Genomic DNA, 19,234 nt, shown 5'->3' with positions numbered 1-19,234 from the left:
GTCCGGCGAACGTAGAGAGACTCTATGGTTAGAGCAAAGGTTGGGTTTGGCCGTGCAGAGAGGCAATGCAGCTAGCATCCTAACAGCTACTATTACCTCACATCACAACAACTATTACCTCACATCACAACAACTACTAACCGCTCTCAATGTTTTATTTACAACTCCTTATTTACAAGCGGCATGACTTGTAAACATGAGCAATCACGAGATTTTTGGATGAATTACTATAAATCGATAATAGATCCCAAAAAATAATTCAAAATAAAATTTATCGCTATAGCAAAGATTAAAATAGTCTACTCTCTCATATATGCGCCATCATGTATGCTTCTTAATAAGTATTGAGAATCAGATGACATGAAAAAGGGCAAGGCAAATCCCCGCTTTTTTTCATTGAGTGGAGAAGCCACAGAATAATTTTATTCTCGTGAAATTCCCTAAAATGCAAGCGTCGGACAAAGCTCCACTTCCTTGAATCAGGCTGGCGTCTCTTCTGAACTACGAGTTGCATGGTTATTGCGGTGATATGGCTAGAAGATTAATATGGCTAGAAGAGTAATATGGCTAGAAGAGTAATATGGCTAGAAGAGTAATATGGCTAGAAGAGTAGCTAAAAGAGTAATATGGCTAGAAAAATAATATGGCCAGAAGAGTAATATGGCTAGAAGGGTAATATGGCTGATGCAGCAGAGCGATCGTCTTGGTGCCGAGATAGCAAATCTAATTTGGTTGCAGCGTTGAATTTAGAAGATAAAAGGCACCGAGGAGCTCATAATTTCAACATAGACATGAAGACATGATGACGGTGAATGTTTGGCCACTATTTTGAATTTTTCACACATGAAATATGTATATAACATATTTTGGCCGTTCATAAAATATGTACTTTTTTATACATTAAAAGCAAATGTAAATAATCCTAAAATTAGACTGATGCTGCTAAAATTCTTATTACACAAAAATAGGTACCTTTATAACAAGTTCAGTTCGGAATATTTACGGAGTTTTTAATCAAGTACAACCTAAACAACCTCAAGTTAATTTAAACACTTTTTGAATTATATGTGAACTTATCCAAAGCGTACGATGAGCAGCAATAAACGTGTCCACGCTTTCGCTCAAATGAGCTCATTTAGTTTTCAAGTTTAGGTGAAGTTATTTAATTTGTAATAAAAGTTTTTAATGAGGAATTAGTGAGCCCATTAGATGCGACAAGTTCGGTTGAAGTTCCTGCATCAACGATCAATAAATTCGAAAATTTGGAAAATAGTTTGAAAAAGCAACTATACACACTTTATTGGCACTGCAGAGTAGATCGTTATTTAACATTTTTAATTGAACAATTTACTTATGAAAATTTTAATACCACCAGTCCTTGGAAATCGCTTCAGAAGGCATGTTTAAAGATTAATTTTCTGACGGAGCATTTGCATTGCTAAAAAAGCAACTGATAATTTTCATATGTTGGAGTACGCAATTTGAAATTTTTCTTTTTTTAGCGGCGCAGAAAAAACTGGTTTTGTTCAGCAAAATATAATTCGGGATCAACACACAAAAAACGGGTGGAGGAAAATGTCTGATATCCTTTTGAGAAATTGCGGTGACGAAAATATCACAAATTTTTCACTCCGATCTGAATCATGTATAATCTGATCAATCTTTTCATTGGTTTATTACTGTTAAAAATATTGTTGATTAAACAGCATGGAAATGTTGAAGCATAAAATCTTCGAAATCTCGATAATCCATTCCTTTATAAAACAACTATTTGTGCAATTGCAGGAACACGATTAATTAAACTAGTTAAATAATAGCCAGATCAACATATTTATTCAAATTTTGACTGAATTTTATAAACAGACCATTGTTTTATATTAGTATAAATACTTTAGTGACGCAGTCTAATTTGTTAAATATATATATTGATTTTTTTTTAAACTTAGCCCGTGCGCATTGAGTTCTGGCTCCCATACTCAGAAGTTAGAAACATTTAAAGTCAAGGTTAAACCTTTAAAATTAGGATTGAGTATTAAAACTATAGTTTTTTATAATAATCTTCGTAAGAAAGTAATTAAATATTGTTATATCGATTTTTATGTATGGTTGCTCAAGCTAATTAAGATTTTTAGAAATCACATTAATTACGTTAGGAAGATTGCCGATCATAACTAGGATCTTCGTTGCTGTCAAGACTTGTCGCTGCAGAGACAATATAATATTTTTTCGAAAACTCAGCCGAGACGCATATATCACGAGACTTTTTTCGCCAACGAAACAATTTTCGATATTCATGGTTTCGAACTGGCCTTTTTTTCGAAATAAACTCAGGAATACCGAGCCTAATAATTTACCCTAATTCAGAATAAAGAAAATGGTCAATATTCGAATCTGGATGAGCATTATTTGTTGAAAATTTGTATTGATACTTTATGCCACTCAAGTATCAATTTCGTCACTACAAGATTGAGACTGTAGTTGAGGCTTATCTTTCGTAATCCTGCTTTACTTTTACTCCTCAAATCCTCAATTTATTGTGAGATTTTAATAATATTACTTGCTCCCCTTGCTCCCAATTAGACGATGGACGAAATGGTGGCCTCCGATGATGTGGCCTCCGATGATGTGGCCTCCGGTGACGTGGCCTCCGGTGACGTGGCCTCCGGTGACGTGGCCTCCGGTGATGTGGTCTAAGGTGATGTGGCCTCTGGTGATGTGGCCTCCGGTGATGTGGCCTCCGGTGATGTGGCCTCCGTTGATGTGGCCTCCGGTGATGTGGCCTCCGGTGATGTGGCCTCCGGTGACGTGGCCTCCGGTGATNTGTGGCCTCTGGTGATGTGGCCTAGGGTGATGTGGCCTCCGGTGATGTGGCCTCCGGTGATGTGGCCTCCGGTGATGTGGCCTAGGGTGATGTGGCCTCCGGTGATGTGGCCTCCGGTGATGTGGCCTCCGGTGATGTGGCCTCCGGTGATGTGGCCTCCGATGATGTGGCCTTCGGTGATGTGGCCTCCGGTGATGTGGCCTCTGGTTATGTGGCCTCTGGTGATGTAGCCTAAGGCGATGTGGCCTTTGGTGATGTGGCCTCCGGTGATGTGGCCTCCGGTGATGTGGCCTCCGGGGATGTGGCCTCCGGCGATGTGGCCTCCGGTGATGTGGCCTCTGGTGATGTGGCCTCCGTTGATGTGGCCTCCGTTGATGTGGCCTCCGGTGATGTGGCCTCCGGCAGGTGATGTGTGATGTTTTGGCCGCACGAAAAAGGGAGATCGCGAGCTACAACGCTGCCCGCACTGCTTTACTCTTGAAATTACAAATTCAGCCGCGCATAATTCCTTCATTCCTGTGGAACGTGAGCAGGCTTTAATCAGTGCTGGTATGCCGCTGATAAGATGCTGATATGCTTGGCTGATATTAACCAGCAGGTTCTCTACTACACTGAGGCGCGACATGCAGTTCCCATTGAACCCACATCGACCACTGGATGCACAGTGCAGGCGGTTCAACAAGCTTCTTAATAACTAAAAACTGTCGCTCTCTGCAGCAAAATGCGGATTTTAAGTGCAAAATTTACATAAACTTAATTATTTTAGAGATATTTCAGAATCCGTTGCGTTCTCCAGTCACAAATTTTTACGACTCAATGTATCTCCACTTTACTCATTGTAAAATCTTCTTGACCAGAATTAGCACACCAATATATAACAGAAGTAAGTAAATATCTTCACAATTACGATAACTTATGCCGTGTTATATGTATACGCTCCACCACTAAGCCGATCTAACCTTGCATTGTTGGCTGACCAACATTGCAGCTTTCGGGTTCTTGTAAAAGCCAGAATAACACTTATGATTGTGCAATAACGAAGAATTAATGGATGGAGGCTTGCCAACCAGGACAATGCGGTCTGAGAGTCTCTTAACAAACTAGGCGGCTTTATGAACAGCGGCTCCCGCACAGCGGTCACAAGTTGGTGCAACTGACCACTGAGCGAAGAATTAAGTATTCAGCTGGGCCATTTTTTCAAAACTGGCTAAGTGAACGTAAGTACTTTCGCTCTATTTTCTTGTCTATGATTGGTGGATATTGCTTGAAAGGCCGTCAATGATTGGCTGATGAACTTACGATCTTTAACTTTTTTTTTAAAGTATGAGCCCAGGTCTACACGAATCCAAGCTAAACATCGAGCGGCTGAGAGAACTTCGTGTTGACGTCGCTGGGAAAATAAGCTCCGTATCATCATTGCTAGGAAACTATTTCTCCAGGATTCATGGAGTGCGTAAGACTCTTGATATTAAATCCTTATAATAAAATGATTTGCGCAACTTCCTGTTGAAAGATTCTGACTGAATGATAATTTCAGGCAATTGCAAGATATTTATCGTGTAACAGGTCTGGTGTCAGGTTCTCGCTCACTAAAAGATTTTTCCTGTTTGATTTTAATAGTCAAATTCTCGCTGCAATTTCTACCCTAAAGATTCTTTCGGAATAATTAATTTAAGAATGGGTAATGTGTTCTATTAATTAAAAATTCCCTTCCTGTGAAATTTCAACTCGGCGTCAAAATTCTCCCTGTTTTATTGCTAAAGGCGGATATTTTTTGTTTAATTTCGTGGTTAGTATGAATTAACTGCCTCATTGAACCATTTAACGATAAATTTACGTATCAATATAACTTTGAATATAGCGTCATATTACCAGCATAACATGAAAAGCTTCTGATGTTTGAATTTACAAAGGCTTCGGGAACTGCGACGGTTGGTAACGAAATATTCACGAAGAACATTGATTCGTTCATTTAGATTGCACGCATCTCTTAGCGGGAATTTCAGCTGGCAAAATGAATTACGAGTCACAAAATATAATTGCATAAATTGTCCTCTTCATTTTGATAGTCTGGTGCGAGCGCACGTCATGTTCCAATTAAGCAATCATCAACTCTTGCAAGAGTGTAAAGACCAGAAAGAATTCGGTCCTCAAAATAAAATTGATCTTTATGGAGGTTGACATCATCAAGAAACAATCGTGGCATCATTGCATTTAGTTCAGAACCTCAGCTGAGCACTTCTGTTAAATAATATTGACATTATTATCACAAAAATTCAGTATTGACATAAATTTCTGAGATTGAAAGAACAAAAACTCTGTTACCTTATCTACCAAAATGGTCCAAACATCAGCATCTATGAAGACAATGTTAAGACTAGATCAATAAGCTGTACGAAGGAGAATATATATGTAACGATATATTCCTATTGACACAATATCTGAGAGATGAAACCCTCATCCCTGTGATCCATGTCGCACGTAGGACGATATTGTGTGATTTATGAAATACTTGCACTTCCATCACTTGGTATTGTCGAAGTGAAGCCTTGAAGCAGGAGCCGTCGGTTAAACAGGCAACAGACATCACAAGTTTTCGTGCAACAGCCAACAAAATATCGGTCCGTCAATGAAAATGTTCAGTTTTGAGTCCATTTTTCTCCTGCTGCAAACAAACTTTATTGCAGCGGCATAATACACCGAAACTCGAACTGATCAATTGGCATTTTGCAGACAGGGAAAATATTTGGTTTTTGTGAAACTATGAAAGCAATAAATTGTGCGGATTTCCTCGTCGACTTATACTGTGATCCTTGAATGCGGTGGCAATTTTTGGTGGCCTTCCAGCGTGAGCCTTTTTTTATCGTGATGGAGTTCACTGAGCTGATGGGGCGTCATGGATGACAAAAGAATTTCCACGGACGTCAACAATATTCCTTCTTTATTACACGCTGTTGACTCCGTCTTTGGAAAGAATCTTTCTGATGAAATAACGTCATATTTTAATATCAGGCTGGCTTTTAATTGATAAAATGAAAAAATAAATGGATGAAATGATGAATAAATATCTAAAATCTATTAATGTAGAATGTGTTTGTCATTCGACACTTTAATTTGGATTGCTAGCGAGAGTGTCAGGGCAAAATATATCCTTCGCATATTCATACAGAGTGATACAAGTGATTAAACAAACCTCGAACGCACTGAACCGCGGTGAAGGATTTCAACTTACTGGCTCTGTGAAAACGCACGGTCTTCGAAACTTTCGATGTCAAGTAATTTGTGCCGAAATGAATGATAAAATATTAATACATATCAAGTGAAAATAAAGAGAATAAAAAATAATCAATAATTATATGTCATCTTTGTTTGACGATGTGTGGCGAAAATACAACAGGTTTTGAGAATATTACAATCTCATAAATAACGCGTGAACAATTCATCATAAATGACATATTCTGATATAATGTGTGGGATATTCTGCAGTGAAACTGAAGAAAGCGTTCACGATACATTTCCGTGACTAATTAATCCAACTAATTCATGACTTATCAGACATCTGTTGACCGCGGGCTAACGATGAGGATTATGTCGGCACTCCAGAAAACATATCTGTGGTACACGAATTGCATGTTGATCAGTGTGCATATTTCATAAGTTTAAATGATCCATGAATGTTGAAGTGAGGGGTCCATCCACATTTCTGTAATAGGCTTTTTCTTCAATTCCGTCACTTTGCTCAGTGCTGGGTCTCCTGAATAAAATTGTCGACCCTATTCTCCCACACTGAGCAGGTGAGCGTATAAGCGCAGGGCAATATTTGTGTCTTTGTGTATCTTAGGATAAAATTATGGATGTTTGCATTTATGCTTGGAAAATAGAACTAAGTGAAGACAAATCAATATAATTGCATCGATATTAATTTAGGCTTGTATCTTAAGCAGGTCAGATCTTTAATTCGTACTTCATTGTAATACTACATCAAACAAACAAAAATTCAGAGGTGGCAAAAAAAGGCCATGGGAAGATATGAAATTAAGCAAATTCTCCAGTGTTTTTGTCTAATTCATTGGTTTAATTGGTGGCATCTGCCCATTTTTCTTAGGACTGAACCTTGTCCCACGAGTTCACTTATCTATTTATATTCACTTTGTACCATTATCCATTATACTCCCTCGTATCCTGTCTACTTTAAGCCTGTAACGTTTACCGTAGTTTCTAAATGCAACCTGCCTACTTGAATTTGATTTGCATACCTCCCTAAATATAATTTCGAACCGACGTTCCCTGACAGCTGAGGCGAGTGAAAATGTATTAAACAAAAGTAATGCAATAATTATAAAGATTAATATTATGAGCAAAACAACGGCTAAAAAATTTTTGTCTGAGAAAGTATTGTTGCTGACCGAATGATATGTTATTTATTAGAATAATTTGATGAAATTGATCACTCAACTGATAAGGGTTTGAATTACCGTCCCAGGCAATAGCGCACTCATAAGAAAGAGTTGGTAATATTGTTCGCGCAGTCATACACTTTCGTATCCACAGCACTAGCATAGAGCGGACGCAGCAATGATAAGACTTTTTGCTGGACCAAACTGGTGCAAAATGACACGCAAAAAGGCAAAAAAAAAAAACATATTCCTATCATGAAAACTGACTCACTCATTTCCCCTGGTGCGTAACTGCGCAACTCCTTGCATATTAATTCCTGATCAAGCTTTATATCGAGCAGATGCCACGAAATAGCAGCTTGTGATGCTGCTATACTTCACAATGGTGCTATACGTATAATGTACGTATAATGATGATGCTATTCGTATAGTATACGTATAATGATGATGCTATACGTATAATGATGCAGCCCATCCAAACGTGTGCAACGTCGGCATCCGCATTTCTTGCGAGGCAACTCGTATGGAAGCGCTCCGGATCCGCGGGTTATAAGGTTCGTAATAGATGGGTATTATATTATATTATATTATATTATTATATAATATTAGTTCTAAGATGTGTCCTAACTGGTCCCATCGGCTTCTAAATTCTGCTAACTCTATAAAAAGATTGAACCGCATTTAAATTTAGTCATTCCTACAGTCGGCATGAAATTTTTGCATAATAATACTTCTTTTCCACCACTAACTATAGACATTTGAGCGCCTTTTTTAAGATTAATTTTCCATATCTAATTGTCCTCAACACTTGTTATATATGAGTGCATAGCATAGAACTCATATATAGAGCATAGAACTCCTAAGTTACCATCGGTTGTGTGTTGTTATAAACAGGAATTACCTTATTTCCCCGATGTCATATATTTCTTAGTCTCCACTTCGTACGAATTAAGTGCTTACAGTTTACTGATCGCATCTTCCATATTGCCAGCACGTAAGTTTAACTCACACGCTCGCCCATGAACTTTATTGAGCTTCTTAAGTCTTCAAGTCCTGATGGATTTATGCCGATGATGAAGAGGTGGTTCACGAGATCGATGGGGTTAAAATGAGGGAAGTCTAGAATCTGGACTCTAGATGGATCCTTAGATGATTCACTCCAGGTTATAAACGAGAGTTAAAACGTTATTTTTTAAGGAGATAAGTTTGCCTTGTACACGTGGCAAGAATGAATTGAGATTTTCAGCCTGTAGATCATTTCCGCAAATGATTTCCCTAACTATTGATTCGTCCATCAAGCTGTATATACCCACACAAAATGAAATTAGTTTATCATATCTTTACAAAACTTACTGTTGTTTTGGAACACCTTTATAAACTACATTCCGTTCACAAATGATTACAAATAAAAATATTTGTGCGTGAGATTGAATTTTCGATCCTGATAATTCCTGATATCGTTGATTTTTCGTATTTGTTAAGCGTTCTAATATGTACGTGAATGAATCACCCCCCGCAATGATAAAAAATCTCTTGAGTTTGGATTTTTCACAAAAATTTCATTATGGCTGCATATTTCAGAAATTTGTTGAGACCTGTCATACCCAAATAAATAAAGTTTCAAGTAGAATTTACCGATGCCCACTTCAGACCGCTTATTCGCTGGTAAATATTGCGCGCGGCGATACAGATCCGACTTCGCAGCTCCGGAATTGTATTTTGAGTTCCGTAAACACTCGAGTACCATGGTTCATTAGAAGCCATTCATCCTCATTTACTTTATCGTAATTGCTCTCGAGTTTCAATTAATGGAACGCAATGAGCCTGTGACAAATTCCAGCGCACTTTTAATTTCTCGAGTCTGTCTCAAAAACAGCTTTTAGGCTAATTATCAATAGAGGAAATTTTTTACTTGCAATTTAGCTCAATTGTTTTGCTTTGGAAAAGTCACTAAAAATTTTAGGCTAGGAAAAAAATCGTTCGCATTGACCAGAAGCTTAATTATACTCACTCCAATCCGAATGCAGAATACCAGGTGAACATGTGGAGAATGAATAGAAGTTTTCATAACTATACAAAATGCAATTATATATTTTAAATGAATCGATCAATTTGTTTGTTCGATTTAATTGTTAAACATTGGCTGTTCTCCATGAGGTATTGAATGATTCACCAGAAATTTAACTCATGTCTCTGGGAAGTGAGAAATCCTTGACTGTTGAATCAAGTTTATGCGTGACAATTCAATCGCTTACCAATAAATCTGTTCGAGTTTCGATGTTACGAATTCCTCGCTTGGTGCGTGTGTGCATCGTTGGTTTTGGAGTGCAGCAGAGCAACGGCAGATCCGCAGATAAATTAGTGCCCAGTTTCAAACCCAGCAATTCAAAGTGGCCCTGGCCCACCGTTTCAATAGGTTCAGGTAGCGCACGACAAATACGAAGATTGAGATCGACAGGCAATGAATTTTGTTGAATACAGCAGTTAGGCCCGAGCATTGTGTGCTGCAGGTCCCGTGGGAACAATATTTATTGCTTTACAGAACTCTGCAGCACTTCAGAACCATATTTATTGTTTGTCAGAACTCGTCAACACTTGGTAACAATATTTATTGCTTGGAAGAATTCTCAAGAACTTGGAAAAAATATCTATTGCTTTTCCGAACCCTGCAACACCTGTGTAGGATATTTATAGCGTGTTTTTTTAACGCGTCAGCACGGGAGCGCAGCCGTGCACCACCAATTTTGTGCACCAATAAGCCATGAATCGAACGCCTTGGATCTCTCCGGACCTACACCAATCAGCCGTGCACCATTCGGCTTTGTCTTCCTCCGGCCTCGCATAGAACCTGCCGTGCACCACCAGGCCGCGGATTGAATCTGACTTCCGGACATTGTTAAATTACGTAATTTTACGTTCACCGCATCTGAGGTTAGGTTTCAGATAGCATAGTTCTGCTCCAAAATTTATCGTCCTTCGATAAGTGGCCGTTCGACCGAGGGCTGGTTCGACCCACGGCCTAGATACGGACGGCTTGAAGTGTTGAAGGCTACGTTCCGGAAGGCAGGAATCATGATGGTCCATTACATCCAGGGCAGTGGTGGTCTTCGCCAGGCGACCCCGTCATCACTTAAAAACAATATTCATTGCTTGGCAGAACACCCAGCCCATGGGAACAATATTTTCTGTCTTCTGAAGCTTCCAGCGTACGTATCCCCTACACACAGCTTCTCATGAAAAATTACCATACACAGCACGGCCGAGGGCGATTCAGTGAATTTATGTTTGTAGCCATTCAAGTTCAAAACAATATTCCGAAAGTTTGCAAAACTTAAGTAATCTCTTTCGTAATATAATCTATGTATATATTAATCTTACGGTTTCCAAGTTCGTTGATTGGATGAGACTTTTTTTTTAATTGGAATCCAATCTTTTTTGGGTTTGACGCATTAGCATGCATTTTTAAGGTCAGTTTTTCATGCAAATAAGTTTTATTGCAGAAATCAAGCAACCTGGATCTAATCCTATATATCATTGTCAAGTTTAATTCAACTTTAACACTTTAATGTTTAATTAATATTTTGCGCATTAAAATCGTAAATTATCTGGCGTAAATGCTGAAAAATAAACGCCACAGCAAGCAAAAAATGTTAATTTTTTCATATTTACTATCGAAATTTCAAGTCCAATTACGATGAGAAATTTTATTGGGCTAATAATTCACCGGATTGATTTGAGAGAAGAACGAACGGTTATAATAATCATATTTTCCGCCTTCGATGAAGTCATGATGAAGGATGTGATTCATCAATTAACATAAGAAACAAGTCTGGTCGAAATCAATCATTCATCTGGGGCATCTACTCACGACTTTATTACTCATCTGATGTTGCATCTCACTAGTTCAGTCCTCGTCTAATGTGTTTACTCACTAGTTCAGTACTCATCTAGTGTGTCTACTCACTAGTTCAGCACTCATCTAGTGTTCGACAAGTGGCCGTTCGACCGAGGGCTGGTTCGACCCACGGCCTAGATACGGACGGCTTGAAGTGTTGAAGGCTACGTTCCGGAAGGCAGGAATCATGATGGTCCATTACATCCAGGGCAGTGGTGGTCTTCGCCAGGCGACCCCGTCATCACTTAAAAACAATATTCATTGCTTGGCAGAACACCCAGCCCATGGGAACAATATTTTCTGTCTTTTGAAGCTTCCAGCGTACGTATCCCCTACACACAGCTTCTCATGAAAAATTACCATACACAGCACGGCCGAGGGCGATTCAGTGAATTTATGTTTGTAGCCATTCAAGTTCAAAACAATATTCCGAAAGTTTGCAAAACTTAAGTAATCTCTTTCGTAATATAATCTGTGTATATATTAATCTTACGGTTTCCAAGTTCGTTGATTGGATGAGACTTTTTTTTAATTGGAATCCAATCTTTTTTGGGTTTGACGCATTAGCATGCATTTTTAAGGTCAGTTTTTCATGCAAATAAGTTTTATTGCAGAAATCAAGCAACCTGGATCTAATCCTTTATATCATTGTCAAGTTTAATTCAACTTTAACACTTTAATGTTTAATTAATATTTTGCGCATTAAAATCGTAAATTATCTGGCGTAAATGCTGAAAAATAAACGCCACAGCAAGCAAAAAATGCTAATTTTTTCATATTTACTATCGAAATTTCAACTCTAATTACGATGAGAAATTTTATTGGGCTAATAATTCACCGGATTGATTTGAGAGAAGAACGAACGGTTATAATTATCATATTTTCCGCCTTCTATGAAGTCATGATGAAGGATGTGATTCATCAATTAACATAAGAAACAAGTCTGGTCGAAGTCAATCACTCATCTGGTGCATCTACTCACGACTTTATTACTCGTCTAATGTTGCATCTCACTAGTTCAGTACTCGCCAAATGTGTCTACTCACTAGTTCAGTACTCATTTGGTGTGTCTACTCACTAGTTCAGTACTCAACTAATGTGTCTACTGTAAGAAATTTTCCAATTTCCTACATAACAGGTTGAGTAAAGGTGTTAAGCTAGGATCAAAAAATTTTATTAGGAGACTGAAAGTTCGGTTTTAAAAGATTTATTAGCGAGACTGAAGTTCGGATCTTCTTAGGTCTTGAAAAGTATATCAGGAAGGCTGATTTCGGGTCCAGACTTCAGTAAAGTACATCGACCACCGCGCATCCTAAGTCAATCCTTGTACGAAAGTTATAATCTTCATAGTTTGGTTAAATCGAGAAGTTAGGGTTTCGCTGAGACTTGAGTTTGGATAGCTGTAATCAATGACAGAAATAAATGGTTCTTCATCCAAAGTCTACTCACTAGTCCAGTACTCCAGTTTCGTGTTTATACTCACTAGTTTGGTACCTACTCCACTTGCGTGTCTACTCAATAGTTTAGTACTCCCCTGGTGTGTATTTACGAATTCATCACTCATCTGGTGAGTCTACACGACGAATCTGCCTTTGAAGCCAATGTCGTAGATCTATAGTAACTGTCCTTCCAACTTTGTCCTTGGAGGGATGGTTGAGACGACCACGATCAAGGAGACAGGACAAATAGCAGGCAAGATGGAGGTCTAGTGAGCTGAAAAAACTGCAGGTATAATTCCTGTTAGGCGGGGTTACGAATCGAAAAACATGACGCTGTGAGACCTCCGAAATTTGTTAGACGTGTCAGATATTGTATATTGATGGCGATATGAGAAAATTGAAAATCTTCATCTGCCGTTTAAGATTGCATGCTAAATTTTACCCTGCACGGTCAAGATCATGGCTCCATGTCATTCAAGAGGGATTCCACTCTCAGCATCAGGTCGTTATCACTTGCTGCTTGCTTACAAATTCAGCTTCTCGATCTGATAACATTTGATCCACGAAAATGTTCTTCCCAGGTAGTTTCTTCATAATCGAAGTGAAAATGTATTTTTTTCTCATCATGGTCGTGGCAAACTTCGCAGTCACTTCGAGAGTTTCTGCGATGTTGCTGTCGTGTTCTGTGGAGTCCCACATAAACACGACGTACGAGGATATAAGCTCCTTATCGACACTGTGTGGTGTGTGATGGGAGAGTAATAGATAACTAATAAATTGTTTGTGTGATGTAGAGTCGGCAAGCTTCCCACTTGGCATCCTAAAAATCAATGACCAGCCATCACATGAACCAAGTAAGGTCGATTAACATTGTCAAGTGAATGTTTGATTTCAGTCTACTGAAAAGTTTTTTTTTACTTTCAGTCTACTCATTCTTAAAAAGTTCAATAATAAGATTATAATATAAATACTCAGTTAAATTTGGAAACAATTTCTGAATATCTAAAACAATCAATGAGGGTTTGTTACCTAGTCAATCCACCTTCGTGTGTATGATCTCACAACTATTGTCCGAATCACAATATCTCGCCGTGTCATTTGAATTTCAGATTGAGCACTACTCCCAATTAGACAGTTGCTTTTGTTTGTTCAGTAACAGTAGCAAAACAGGAGCCCACAGAGGACCTCTAATTAAAGCATCCTGTGAAGGGCGAGCGCTGCACTCAGGTCGACATGCAAGACCGTCATTCAAGCGACATCAATACGCCGGAGATGATTCCCCGAGTCATAATTACTCAGGCATTCTTACGCAGATAAAGGCTTCGGTATAAATGAGTCTTTTACCTCGATTGTACAAGATATCAGAGCTGTCTTGCTAATAAATTTCAATTCGCAGTTCTCCTTTTGAAAATATTTTATTTGAATTTATCCTATATTAGATCAATCTTGCCTCACTCTTGAGGTTATATGGAGAGTTCAAAAACATTGATATTACCTGTGCAGTGTGCAATGTAACGATGCTTGAGCTCGTTCAATAAAGTTGGTCGCTTTACCAAGCGACACTTGATTGATGTTTTGCTAACTTCTTCCATAAATGATCTGAGTTCCGTATCCTGGTATTCAAAAACTGAAAGTTGTTGTGGGTGCACCTAAGACCGCAAGCCGCTGTTAAGTCCCCCCCCCCATCCCAAAAAAATAAAGGAAAGCTTCGAAGTATTTAAGAGACAAAGCGGCAATGCCTTTGAATACAGATGACCTTCAAAAACTACTGGCAAAAATTTCCCAGCAGCAATTTGAAAACTCGATGAAAACTTGTTGTCAATGTGAAATTACTTTAAATTCGGATCCAAGAGGAAAGATGGAATGGATAGCTTCCACAATTTAAATTAGTCATCCTCACGAAAATTGTATCCATAAATTTGTTTTCCATTTTCTATAACGACGGAGCCTGCGTTTTCATTGTTTGTTGCCTTTTCAGGTGTGAGGCGAACGATGTTTCCACAGCGCACAAGAAAATGAATTTTATGACCGGTTGCCCTTTACGAGCGCCACGACGCCGTGCAGCCACTGCTTGCCCTTTACGAGCGCCACGACGTCGTGTAGCCACTGCTTGCTCTTTACGAGCGCCACGACGCCGTGCAGCCACTGCTTGCCCTTTACGAGCGCCACGACGCCGTGTAGCCACTGCTTGTGTGCAGCCACTGCTTGCCCTTTACGAGCGCCACGACGCCGTGCAGCCACTGCTTGCCCTTTACGAGCGCCACGACGCCGTGCAGCCACTGCTTGCTCTTTACGAGCGCCAAGTCGCCGTGCTAACTTTGGCCTCATAGGAAATTCGATGCCGCTGCAGTGGCTTCAAGAGGTGCTGGCCAGTGCAAACTTGAGCCTTTGAACTAACTGCGTAAGTGTCATTCAGTTGGTGAAAACGAAAACTGTGAAATCTTGTCATCTATACATATTTATTGTTTTGTAGGAATAATCTGTGCTAGTATTGAATTGGTTACACCTGAAACTTTTGAGTCATAGCTATACTGGATGTAATAAAACTTTGTATTATAAATAAATTTTGTTGAATTTATATAAAAAATACCACGAATTTAGTCATATTTGCACATATTCACACCTTCATTGCAGATAACTCAATGCCCGCATGCGGATTCTTACAGCAAAATGTGAAAACTAAGATAAAAATTTGTCAAGCAGAATAAACTCATTTGATGTTTATATCGACCTTGCTGGCCGACACCCAATCTTTTCTAAATTCGAGGACATGTTTATTTCGGGGCCAGCCATTTTAGATTTTATTGCAAATGAAACCACACCACACAAAAAAATTATTGTTCTCTACAAGTCGCTTCATTTCATTTCTTTGCGGTACGGTCTTTTGAAAATAAAATTGGACATACTCCCGTTAAAACAATTACAATAAAATTTTGAATTTATCATTTTGTCATTATCATTTTGACTGAATCTTTAAGACCTAAAAAATCATTTGAAACACGTTTTTCTCGACGAAATTTTCATTTAAAGCGATATACAAGCTACAACCAAATCTTTATCTAAATAAATAAAGTACTGGTCGAAGTAAATAACCAAATTACCTATATTAATAATGCCTAAATTTCGCAATGGAAGCTTAAATATACATTTAGTCGTATTCTCAGCAATCTACTTTCTATTTCAGTGCACCAGTTCGGGCTTAATTCGTGGAAATTGAGGGAAAAATTCATTTCCCGTGGGGAGCCTTCAAATGGAGACTAAAGAATATTTGGACCTCGAAGCTACCTTGTCTTGGCGCGCTCGACAGAATATTAGTAAGACGAAAACTATGTGGCAAGCGGACGCTGAATATGACTGTAGCATTGCATCGGTGTGGTTATCTATAATAGTGTGGTGAAGATGCTCCTGTGCATCGGTGTGGTTATCTATAATAGTGTGGTGAAGATGCTCCTGTGCATCGGTGTGGTTATCTATAATAGTGTGGTGAAGATGCTCCTGTGCTTTTCATTCTTCAGAGAAGAGTGTTTCTTGCTCAATAGTTTTCGAGGAAAAGTTCTCTGGCTTTATTTTCGTCTGAAGATTTAGTCTGAATTGATAAGTTTGAGTCAAAATTCTCATCCTATGTAATTTTCAAGCTAATATTTTCTCTATCTACATAGTTTGATAGGGGCACGTTTAATTAGTTCTGGATTTGAGTACATTAATGAATATGCTCACTTCCATATACGATCTGTTCGCTCGGTGTCATATAAAATTCCGTACTCTCAGTTTTCTCAAATACTCTCAGTTGTTTTCGCTGGTTGTGTTATCCCTATAAATTACATCATATAGGCCTTGGCGGTGGTAGTTATATAAAAGTATATATTATAAAACTGCAATCAAATTATGTTGGTTATACGCCTTTGTATCCACAGACGAAAGAATTAGTTCACAACAAACTGGGTGAATGATTGAATCCTGAAACAACATTGAGGAAAAATTAGCAGTATCGGACTTTTTTAATCTCTAATACAAAAATTTGCAAATTTTGTTTAAATATATAGATCAATAAATTTATGAAAAAATATTCTTAAGCTTTCATGTTAAGTTATTTAAAAAAATCACAATGCTGCATATTTTTTTCAAATATTTGCACACAAAAAATTTTGAACTTTATTCGTGAAAACGTGCATACCGGAAAATAATTTTTTCCGAACTTCAAATGATTTTCTAGTGACTCATCCAGGTCATATTTTGAGAAGGCCTTCAACCCAACCATAAAAAATAATGAATTACCAAGTCTTTCTCATCGTCGTCAAAATAGTTTGCAACGTAAACCTCGACATTTCAGTCTTGGGTCGCGGCAATGTCCGCTCCAGTAACGCAATAATTCTAAAAGGCATGCAGGCTAGGAGTCATAAACTCATGGGAAGAATTTCGCAATTTTGTTAAGGTTCCTAGGAGTAAACATCATCTGCCGATTTATTTATTTATTTCCCTGACAACATTTATGAAACGGGAACACGTTTTTTCTTTTTTCTTTGGCAGTGCGTGCTGCACTTCAAGAAGACTAATTATTGTCACTTGAAAGCCCACTTATTACTTCCCACTATATTTTAAATTACTTATGTAATGAACTTCATCAAGTTCAATTCAAACCGGCTCATTCTACCTCAGGTTCAGTTTTAAAAGTGTAATAAAGGATGATTCACGGAAACTTCCAGATTTGAAAACTCTATAATAAAATGAACTAGTAAAAATATTATTACAAAATAAATTTCATTGAAGAAAAAACATTTACTTCTAAAGATGACATATCGGACAAATGAAGACAGCTTACATTGTCTTCGATGACATCGGACATTATCATTGCATTCAGTAGGTCGATTTTTTCAGTTCAACTCGCTGAGGCAAGACGGGTATGTTGGCGATGGCCTGGTGTATAGTATGTGGTTCTCCAAATGAGGAAGGGTCATTGGACAATCATTGTAAACAATTGATTTAAGATAACAAAATAAATCAACCCGAACCAAATCGGGGGATAGGGCTGGCTAAAGGTTACCTCTCAAGGAGAGGAGGCGCTCTACAAAATATTGTCTCAGACGGAGACAACTCTGCAAAACGCTCATTAGAATAGTACGCATCGACAGAAAACGCATGCTGCTCACTTGTCCAACGCATCGTGGCAGCTGACTAGGCGGGAAACTAAACTTCACGACTTGCTTTTCATATCAACAGAGGTGGGCAGTAGCGCGCTACATGTAGCGGTAGCGGCAGCGGCTCTACATTTAAGGCAATGTAACGGTAGCGGTAGCGCCCGCTACATATTTAAGAAGCGATACGAGATTTTGCCGCTACAGTGCTACCGCTACATTTATAAATAAAGACTTTAGATTAGTGGTTCCCAAAGTGGGCGATATCGCCCCCCAAGGGGCGGTGGAACGATTTTGGGGGGCGGTAAGGAATAAGAGGGCGGTCGGGGGCGGTAGTCCGAAGTCAAAGTCAGAAGTTCCAAAGTTTGTTTGACGATTTGTACAAAACACGTGCAGCACATCATATGACTCCCAGCGATGGTTTTTTTCACCTAGATCTGTTTTTTAACCTATCCTGGGTTTACGTCTAGGGCGGTCGGGGGCGGTAGTCCGAAGTCAAAGTCAGAAGTTCCAAAGTTTGTTTGACGATTTGTACAAAACACGTGCAGCACATTATGACTCCCAGCGATGGTTTTTTCACCCAGATCTGCTTTTTTAACCTCTCCTGGGTTTACGTCTCGGACAAATTAACGGCCGGACTCGCGGCCAATTTCCAAATTCAATGATCAAGGAATATCTCTCAAACTACTGATCTTAACTCGATGAAAATTGGTACACGTATTCATTAGGACCTAACGGTAATGTTTAGCTCGTGACATATTTTTTTTAATTTGCCTTCATTTGTTTTTGCCACAGTTATATGGCAATACGGGCCGAAATTTACAGGGATCAAGGAATTTCTTCCAAACTATTGAACAGATTCGAACGAAATTTTGAATTTACAGTCCTAACTACCGAACGGTAATGTTTAGCTTGTGAAAATTTATTCGATTGCGCCTTTGTTCGCGATTTTTTTCATGTCACCTTCATTCGTAATTTAAACTGTAATACGTGCTTAAATACGTGCAATCAAGAAATTTCTTCCAAAACTACTGAATAGATTTGAACTAAATTTAGTATTTAAATACCTAACCTCAGCAACGGTGATGTTTAGCTCGCTACAACTTTATCGTTTTGCCTTCGTTTGCGAGTTATACGGCTATACGGATATACGTAAACGGCTCTTGCTTAAACCGGCCGGTAGAAAAGCCGGTCGTTCCTCCTATATCTGTATAACTCGTGAACGCAAGCAAAATAGAAAAATTGTCACGAGCTAAACATCACCGTTGGGAGGTTAGGTTTTTATATACAGAGTTTCGTTGAAAACTGTTCGGTAGTTTAGAAGAAATTTCTTGATCGCCGCGAATTTAAGCGACAAATTATCCGGCGATACGGGCCGAATATAAGGAAGTGTGAAATCAAGAATGACGGTGAAATAAAAAAAATCGCAAATGAAGGTAAAATCGAAATTTTTTTTACAAGCTAAAAAATCACCGTTTGGTAGTTAGAAATGTATATTAAAAATTTCGTTCAAATCTGTTCAGTAGTTTGGAATAAATTCTGCGATCACT

At 38.6% G+C, this 19,234-nt stretch overlaps 1 protein-coding gene across 1 annotated transcript; it reads right to left on the bottom strand.

Annotated features, from left to right (window-relative positions):
* Positions 1-2,690: 2,690 nt before the first annotated feature.
* Positions 2,691-3,335, bottom strand: LOC108665437 (sperm acrosomal protein FSA-ACR.1-like). The gene has a single exon (XM_018152186.1). The coding sequence runs from the start codon at positions 3,333-3,335 to the stop codon at positions 2,691-2,693; it is 645 nt and encodes a 214-aa protein (XP_018007675.1).
* Between the last annotated feature and the right edge of the window lie 15,899 nt (positions 3,336-19,234).

This window comes from Hyalella azteca, unplaced genomic scaffold (assembly GCF_000764305.2).
Source record: "Hyalella azteca isolate HAZT.00-mixed unplaced genomic scaffold, Hazt_2.0.2 contig12760, whole genome shotgun sequence".
In the NCBI taxonomy this organism is placed as follows: Eukaryota; Metazoa; Arthropoda; class Malacostraca; order Amphipoda; family Hyalellidae; genus Hyalella; species Hyalella azteca.
The sequence above is the reverse complement of the archived record's forward strand: the minus strand, read 5'-3'. Positions and strand labels throughout refer to the sequence as shown.